Below are 9,170 nucleotides of genomic sequence, written 5' to 3'. Positions count from 1 at the left end.
CACCCTCACACCACCCACACCCCACACCCTCACACCACCCGCACCCCGCACGTGAGCCCAAGTGCTCTGCAGTCAGGCACTGTCCTCGTTCATGGCTAAGGTCAACCCCTCCACTCTCCCCTGCGCCATGGATTTCTCCCTCTCTACCGGATCACTTCCATCATCACACAAACTGCTCTAGTTTCCTCTGTCTTAGAAAAACAAAGAAGCAGACCAAAAAACCACTCAACTCCACATCTGTCTCTAGCTACCACCCACTTTCTTGAAAGCATCATCGACACTCACTATCTATAGGTCCTCTTGTCCCATTCCCTCTCTCTCCAAACAGGCTTTTCCCTTTACCACATCACCTAACTACTCTCATCAAGGTTGTGGGTGGCCTCTCTCGGTGCTCAGCTTGCCTCACCTCCCGTCCCGCAGGCTGCCCTCCCGGGCTCTCCTCCCATCTCCCCATCTGCTCCTTCCAATCTCCTCTGCTAGGGCTCAGGGTCCTTCCATCCTGCACCTTCCCCACTGCCCTGGCGATCTCAGCCAGTCTATGGACAATTCCCAAGTTTTCCTAACTTGCTTATCTCCCTGAACACCGGGCTCCACTATCCAACCTCCTGCTTGACGTCTCCAGCGGAATGTCTGAAAGGCATCTCGCACTCAGCAAGTCCAGAAACAAGTGCCTGCTATCTCCCCGCAATCTGCTTCGCCCTTCGAAGTCCCCATCTCAGTAAATGGTAACCTCATCCTTCCGGATGCTCAGGCCAAAAGTCCTGGAGTCATCCTGGATCCTGCATCAGCTCTCTCCCCTCACTTCGGTCTATCTGAAAGACCTGTCCACTTCACCTCCAAATTCTGCCCGGAATCAACCGCTTCTCACCATCTCCACCACAGGCTGCCTCCAGGGTCCAAGCCACCATCATCTCTCACCTGGATTATTCCAACAGCCCCCTGACTGGCCCCTGCTATTGATCCTACCTCCCTGCCACCGACTCTTAACCCAGCGAGCACGGTGACTCTTTACAACCAAATGAGCAGTATGTCAACGCCTCTCCTCCAAACACCTCCATTGCTTCTCCCCCTTTCTCGGGCCTAAGTCTTTATGGCGGCCTGTGAGGCTCAACGCAATCTGACCCTATTATCTCTTGGCCCTCACTACGACCCACCTCCTCCTCTCTCACTTTGATCCAGACATCAAGGCCTTTGTACTTGCAGTGCCCTCTGCCAAGAATGCTGTTCCCCAAACAGGCACACAGCTCACTCCCTGCCCTCTGCGGTGACACCCTGGTCCTGGCACAGTCTCCCAGCACCCAGCTCACAGCAAGCGCTCAGTCACTGTTTGCTGGATGGGCAAGTGAGTGGAGTCAGGTCTCCATCACGGGGCAGCCAGCACAGCCTCTGGGTAGTGAGGGCTCTGCAAGCAAGAGGGGCCATCCCATGTCCCGGTTACCAGAGGAAGCTAGCCGCCCATCCCCTGATCCTCTGGGCCCATCAGGGCAGCCAATGGCCCAGGTGGGAAGAAGAGCAGGTGTCACAGGAAACCCCTAAGAAACTCTCCCCTTCTCTGAACCCAGGAAAAGCAGCCCAGGGAAAGCACTGGAGGCAGATGCTGCAGTGCCTGTCTCAGCCTGAATCTTGGTGAGGCCTGGCGTTCTCGTCCGCCATGTGGGACTAACAGGGCCCGCCGGCCAGAGTCATCACAAGGACTGTGACATGTCCAGTACAAAAAAGGTACTCAATCGACGCCGTTGTTATGGGTATTATCGTTACTGTTAGAGCAAGCAGCCTCGTGGCCTGAACCACACTTAGCCGCCTTGGGTCCCAGGCCCAGCCCTCAGGGAAGTTACCCTCTCCATAGGCCTCAGTTTCCCCATCTGAACTACAAGGAAGGTGACACAGATGATGTCAGATGACCCTTCCAGCTCTACAGTACTGTGATCCCGACTCATAACAGGAAGATAAGATAACTCACAGCAGCAGGTGGCTCAGAGCTGGCCGGCTTTGCCAGGTCCCCATTGACGGCCAGGTCAGAAGTGGGCATCCTGGGAAGGAGAAAGACAGGAAACGAAAGCACAGAATATTAAAGCCTGGCACAGAACAGAGAAGGCGAGAGTCTCCCTATGCAACCTCCCGGCAGGCGAAGGTTCAAGATCCCCAGGCATTTACTCCTGAGCCCTGCCTGGAATGATGAAGGACACAGATGCTGTCCAGTTTCCACAGAGCAAGTGCCCCAGGAGATAGTGCCCGCTCCCTTCCTGCACATGAACAGTTAAATTCCCCCAGCCCCTTTAGGAAATGCATCCTGTATGCCCAGAACCCTCAGTGGTTCCCAAAAAGAGAAATCCTCCTTCCCCTAACCCATAAGGGGTTAAAGATCTCCTCCGGCCAGGAAGAGTACAGCTGGTCCCGTCCTGTTGCCCTGCCAATACTTCTTGAAGAACACCAAGGGGGAGGAGGGGGAAGAGTGATTTTCCAAGGCTGAAGTTGTTCCTCTTAAGCCTTGCTTGGAGCAAGGGAGGGAAGGAAGGTGGAGGGCGGAGTTCAGCCTGGGCACCAGTGTGACCTCATGGCACACTGGTCTGGGACAAGCAAAGGGTTAACTCCAGGGCCAAGCCTCCAGACACTTTCAGGTGAGAGAAGGCAAGGCCAGAGGGCAGGGCGGGGAAGAGGCCTTCAGTTTCTTGCTCAGCCCAGACCACAGCAGCCCTTCCCTTCAGGGCAACAGGACGGGGAAGGGAGCCTCTGGGCCCAGTAGGGCAGCCAATGGCCCAGGGGGCCTGCCAGGCCTCAAGCTGGCTCTCCCTGCCCTGAGAATGGCCTCCACACAGCTGACAGCTCCTGAGATCCCTCAGTCTCTGCCTCCAATGTCCTGTGTCCACTGCCCCAAGGGTGGCAGCCAGCCTTCCTTTACACTAGTGCCAACTCCAGGGAAGTGTATCATATGCAAATGTCTCCAGCCAGCCATAATCTCTGTGCAGACACCAGCTAGCCTGGCATCAAGATGTGTTCCTGTCTTATCTGTCCCATCAGATTCCTCCTCACAGGCAGAGACTGTGCCCTACTCGTCCTGACACATGCACCTCCACCCCAGGACTGGCACACTGCTCTGCCACAGTAGGAGCTAGCAGTTAGGACAGGAATCAAACAGACCCGAATTCAAACTCCATGTCTGCCTTTGAACTTGTCGAGCGGCTATGAGGAGTCACAGTGAGCCTCAGTTTCCTCATCTCTAAAATGGACCTAATGGTCCCTTCAACAAACAGGCCATGGATTCAATGAGGCAAAATTTGGTGCCCAGCTCTCAGTATACGGAAACTAAAGATAAACTTCTACACTGTACATTTGAACTCTTTGCTATAAACATGAGTCAATTCTGTAAGAGAATTGCAGCTTTTAAAAGCATACAATCTGACAACACCATCTGCTAGGGAATGCTTTGTGACTTAGATCAGGGTCCACCTGTACTCACAACACATAACTAACCTGAAGGTGAAGGTCATAGCCTGGGGACACCTGCTGGGCCCCCAGCCCCCAGCCTGCTCCCCCCAACCTCCCACCTCCCCCTCACCTCTCCTCGGGGGTCTTGCTGTGCTCTTCCTGGCACTGTGTGGAAGACTTTGCTGGCCCCTCCTGGGACCATCCCCTGGAAAGGGTCCTGCCATCCTCATCCCTGGGGCCTGTGGCCACACCATAGGTCCTGGGGCCGTATCGTGAGCTGCCATCATGGTTAAATGTGAGACGGGAGCCCCAGAGGCGGTCAGGGCTAGCAGGGATATCCTTTCGAGGCTGTTCCATCTTCGCCAGGATCTCTTCCACTGTGGTGGCTGCAAAGCGCTCTGAGGCTGGACGGAAAGGAGCAGGGGCCTTTCGCACACCCCCTGGGGCAGCACATCGAGCTGGAGGTGTCAAAGGGGGCAGCTCCTCTTTCTCAGTCTCTTGGGTGGCTTCTCCTCCAGCAGGGGCCTCGGCTGTAGGCCTTGGTGCAAAGGGAAGGGGACGCTTGCTGCCACCATAAGGCTGGGGTCCTGCTAGCATGTTCATCTTCCTGGCAGAAGGCAACTCAGCCAAGGGACCCCGGGGAGGCCGAGGCCCAACAGGCACCAGCAGGCTGGGTTTGGCAGGCAGGGCTGGCTTGGCAGGTAGAGCTCGGGGTTTGGGCTTGACAGGGGGTTTGGCCGGAGGGTCACCTACCAAAAGGAAAGCGTTGATGGAGGAAGGGCTGTCAGAAGAACCAGGAAGTAGAACTTGTTGGGTTTCTTGTCCCACCTCATCCCTCACCCTCCAATTTAAGAATATTCACATCCTTCTAGGCACAAGTCAAATGCCAGCTCTTCCATGAAGCCTTCCTTGATTTTCTACACACATCTCAGAAGCATCTTCTTCCTTCTCCAAATTCACAAAATGTTTAGCCAATTCCTCTTGTAAGCTAAAGCTATTTGAACACCCAGCCAGCACCTTATTTCTCCTATACCCTATTTTGCACTAGGCACAAGTTCTTATTAAATGAATGAATGCGTGAATGAGCAAATAAGCCAATAAATGAATGCCTTCCTGCCTACATCGAGCAGTCAGCCCCTATCTCCCCAATCTAGTCCTTTCCCCTTAAAGACACCCTACTCTATCATCCCAGCTAAACTTCTCCTCCCCCTCCCCCAGTGCACCCCCAGGCCACCTCCCCACTGTCATCTGGTGTGTGATCAGGAATGCAAACTTTCTATTGACCTAAGTCAAACAAAAGCAAATCTGCTACAGGAGAAAAAAAAAAAACACAACCAGAAACCTACCTTCTGTGTAAGGCATTCCAACGCCAAATAAAGACCTTGGAATTACTCATGGGCACAACCCTTCTAATAGAGTCCTATATCACCTACTCATTCGGACAGCAAAAGAAAAGAGTCTAGACGGGGAGCCAGAAGGCCTGGGCTCAAAGCCCCATAGGTGCACTCCATTTCTCCCTCTGGGTCTCAGTTTCCCCTTCTGGAAAACATGCGGCTCAACCCACATCATCTCGAAGGTCCCCATCTGCTTTGCTGCCTGCTGAAGACCCAAGATCTCAAACTGTCCCAAAGTCTCAACAGAAACTGAGAACCTTTCAAATGCATCCTGCATTTCCTCAGTACTCCTTCCCTCCCGCCTCAACAGAACCATCACTCAGCCACCCCCACAAGAGAAAGGGGGTGCTGCCCCCACCATTCCTGCCCTCCTCCCAGCCACCCCACCCCACCCCCATCCGTACCTGGCTCGGAGCCAGCAGGCACCAGCTCCTCCTCCATCTCCTGGGGCAGTGGGGAAGCCATGGCTGTGCTTTCCCTGAGAGTAGATACTTTCATCACATGCAGCAGAGCCTGCTTGAGAAGTGGGAAGCAGAGGGGCGTGAGCCAGGTGTCTGAAGACACAGGCAGACAGAGAGAGAGAGAGAGAGAAGAGAAAGAAAAAGAGTTGGGCGTTGGCAGTAGGTTAACTGAGGAAGTCTCCTCTTTCCAGCAGGAGCCAAGTGTGGGACAGGAAGAGCGAACTGGGGGGGGGGGGGGCGGGTAGGCAGAGTACAAGAGGTCATGGGAGGTTCCCAGCAGCCAGATTCTCAACTCTTCCCAGATCCTCTCCAACTGGTCTCCTAACCCCACAGTCCAGGAGCTTCAGGGAGCCACCCACTGCTCCCTCCTCTGACAAGCTGTCCCAGACACCCCACTTACAGTCCCAAGGTGCCCCTTGGGTCAGGAGACCCCGCTGGAGCTATCTACTCTACTGGAGGCAGAGCAAGAGGGCCACAAAGTCTGAAGTCTCTCCGTGAATCACCTCATGGGAGACGGGAAAAACCCGCTCCTCCCCAACCTGGGGCTCCGCCCCACCGCCTGCCTCCCCCTTCCCGTTCACCCTTCCCTCCCTCCCTCCCCGCTGCAGCTGGGAGTGGTTCCCTCTCCCCTCTCTCCCGTTCTCCTTCCACACCCCTGCCCTACTCCCCCCTCCCTCAGAGCTGTCTCATCCAAACACGGAAAAATAAGGAATAAAAAGTAAACATCTGGAATACATTTTTTTCTTTAATTTCTCAATCGCTTTGGCTTCAGCTTGGAATTTGATGAGGTAAAGCCAGGGCCTAGTCCTGTTGCCATAGCAATGGCCTCCCACTGGATTTCCAGAGCCTCGCCAAGAGGAAGGAGGAGCCGGCCCAGGCTTGGGCTGGGAGAACGGGACAGGGCTTGAGAACATCCGGGGGGGTGGGGGGGGGGTGGAGTGACTTGGGGAAAACTCCCTGGGGTTCCCCCTTCCAGGACAGTCAGGGTGGGAGAGCCAAAGCCTATGAAAAGGGAATATGTGGACATCACTCACCAGCCCAGGGTTGACCTGAAGGAGTTTTGAGGGAGACAGAAGAAATAATTGACACAACCCAGCCCTATGGTAGAAGCCAAATGGATACCCTTCCTTGAAGCCTATAACAGGAAATTCAGGGTCTGATATAGCAAGATTCAATGCTGGGTGTGTCTACCACTTTCTAACCATGTGACTTCTCTAAGCCCCACTTTCCCTATCTGAAAAATGGGGTTATTGAGACTCTTAGGAGTCTTAAGTGAGATAATGCAGGCAAACTGCTTAGCACAATGCCTTAGCATACAGTAAGTGTCCAATAAATGCTGGCCATTATTGCTGTGATTCCATTCAGTGTCAGCAATGAGCTAACATCCCTGGTAATCACCTCCTCCTCTCCCCTGACCCCAGGCTGCCAGCATTCCCAAACCATTCCTTCACTCCCCAGGCCTCAGTCCTGTCATCTGTTCTTCAGGTACTCCACCACCTCCTCAGTTCCCATCCTGGCTCCGGAAGCACCCTCCCACCCTCAAGAACCCCCAGGCTCTCCAGCCAGGGGCATAGAGCCCTGCCTCTTTCATTCAAAACCAAAAAGGATGTTTCCCATCACCTGGTATGCACAGAGCCCTGTGGACAACCCAACCCTCTCCAACCTGCAAAGGGCACTGCCTCCCTTAAAGTCACCCACTCCAGCTGGTCTGGGAAGATAGCACAAAATTCAAAGAAGGAACCTCTGTGCCCAACCTTAGCAAAACCCAGTCGCCCTCCCCCATCTCTGACCCTGCCCCAGCTTGTTTCAAAGATGGGAGAGGGTATGAAGACAGTAGAGAAACCCAGTACTGTCGACCCATTGGTCAGCCAACTACCAGGGAGGACTGCCCACTGTGGGTGAGTGAATAACTGTGCAGAGCCAGCCCAAGTGTGTGGGGGGGAGGGGCATATGATGGGAAACGTAAAATTAAAAAACACAAGATTGTTTCCTTGTCCTTGAACATTATCACAAGGGACACGGTGTGTGGGTGGTTAGAGATGGAGATGAATTGTCCCAAAACCGAAAAACCTTTTCACCTGGGGGTCCAACAGGCTCCTCTGCCGTATGAGGGGCTGCAGCAACGAAGGCAGGCTCAGAGGCCCCAGCCAAGAGTACCAGGTGACCAAGGCCGTGGCCAGAAGCTGCAAAATCGAAGCAGCTCTGAGCACTCCCTGTGCCCAGGCTGGGGGGCCTGGGGGGTGGGGGGAGATGAGCTGACCCCAGGGAGTGAAGGCCGCCAGAAGGGCAGGCTGGGCAGCTCCAGCCCCCGGCAAGCGGGGTCGCCCCTATGGACCACAGAATCTCGGGGCCGGATCTGAGGCTGGAGAGGTCGGCAGGGACAGCGTGTACACTGCTGGTAGAGGGAGGGCCAACGGGAAGACGGAACAACCCGGGGCCAGGGGCTGTCTGGTGGGGCCCAGTGGGGAGCTCTGGACACAGAAGGGGCCGCGGCAGCCGAAGAGGAGGAGGAGAAGAGGGTGGAGCAGGAGGGGGTGGCGGTGGCGGCAGAAGCGGACCAGCGCGCGGGACGTGGAGCAGCAGGCGAACAGACGGTGGACTGGGGACGCGGACCGGGTGGGGGAGGACTGGGGCGGCTGGGGGCGTGCCGAAGAGCGGGAGGAGGGGGAAGCGCGGCCCGGGGGAAGCGGGAGGCAAGGGTCCCTCCAGCAGCTCTGCCCGCCCCGGCCCCGCCCCAAGCCCTCGCCCCCTCCCTCCTTTCTTCTGCTCCGCCAGCACGAGCCCCAGACCGTGCGCCCTCCGCCCCCGCGCACACACGCCAGCTCCCCTGGGCCCCCAGCGTCCCTAGAGCCCCCGGCCCCTGCAAACTTTCCTGGCGACCCCCTCACAACCGGAGGTCCCGGCTGGAAAGCGCCCACTCCTTCTATGCCCCTCCCCCGCCCATCTCGGACCCCGCCCCCTCGGCCCGCCCGCCCCCGCGCACTCACGCGCTCCCCCGGGATTAGGCTCCGCTCGCCTCGGTGCCCCAGCGCCAGTCCTCGCCGCCGCCGCCGCTGCCGCCGCCGCCGCCGCCGTGACCGCGGAACCAAGCCTGTGCGAGCCCGGCGGGGCCCCGCCCCTAGCCCCGCCCGGGGACACGCCCCCAAAGCACTTCATGAATATTCATAAGCCGGTGGAAACCGGGAGTGGAAGTCTGAGCGGGATCCGTCCCACCGTAGGCAAATAGGCGCGGCCCAGCGCTCAATTATTCATGAGCCTTGCAAATGAGGGGCCCGCCTCAGGCTGGGTCTCGAGCGAAACTGACGCAATCGAGCTACAAGCGCTCGCGAAAGGGCCACCGAGACGACTGCCTAGACTGCCTAGCCTCAGGCCCAGCCGCCTTCGCTGATTGCAGCATCATAGAGCCACGGCTAGCAAGAAGGTAGCTGTTGGCGGACTGGAGAGGCTTCCTGTTAAAACCACCTGAGTCCTCCTGAGGACGTCCACAACGTGGCCTCCCCACGTGTATAAATGCACTTACAGACACTGTGAGGAAGTCTGGCAGCTCTAGTTTTCCTCGTTGGTGCCCTTTATCTCCTTTTAGGCCCCCTTCTCAGATACAGGTTCTTCCCAACCCTAAAACTTGGTATTCCCTTTTCCATAAGAACAAAAGCTATACATATTCCATACTTTTCCATCCCACTGTACCCCCCCACCCCCTGCCTACACACACACACACACACACACACACACACACACACACCCGGTCCTCTCCAACTCCCCAGCTCAGGTTTCCACTCCCCCAGTTGCAAGAAGGATAGTCAATCCTGATTATATTATCTAAAGCCTTGGAACACCCTGGACTCACAGGTGATTAAGGATGGAGCCAAAAGCTTCCTCTCCCTAGCTG

The 9,170-nt window shown here is 56.3% G+C and overlaps 1 protein-coding gene across 1 annotated transcript in view; it reads right to left on the bottom strand.

The window, feature by feature from the left end:
- Positions 1-8,317, bottom strand: part of TNKS1BP1 (tankyrase 1 binding protein 1, 182kDa) — a 25,091-nt gene extending 16,774 nt beyond the window's left edge. The window contains exons 1-4 of the mRNA XM_012643954.1: positions 8,269-8,317; positions 5,225-5,333; positions 3,557-4,175; positions 1,961-2,030 (exon numbers count right to left, since the gene is read on the bottom strand). Of these exons, the coding sequence (XP_012499408.1) occupies positions 1,961-2,030; positions 3,557-4,175; positions 5,225-5,318 (783 nt within the window). The 5' untranslated portion in view covers positions 5,319-5,333; positions 8,269-8,317. The remainder of the gene's footprint in view (positions 1-1,960; positions 2,031-3,556; positions 4,176-5,224; positions 5,334-8,268) is intronic.
- Positions 8,318-9,170: the final 853 nt, after the last annotated feature.

The sequence above is a fragment of the Propithecus coquereli genome, unplaced genomic scaffold, assembly GCF_000956105.1.
Source record: "Propithecus coquereli isolate 6110/MARCELLA unplaced genomic scaffold, Pcoq_1.0 Scaffold202, whole genome shotgun sequence".
Classification (NCBI taxonomy): Eukaryota; Metazoa; Chordata; class Mammalia; order Primates; family Indriidae; genus Propithecus; species Propithecus coquereli.
The sequence above is the reverse complement of the archived record's forward strand: the minus strand, read 5'-3'. Positions and strand labels throughout refer to the sequence as shown.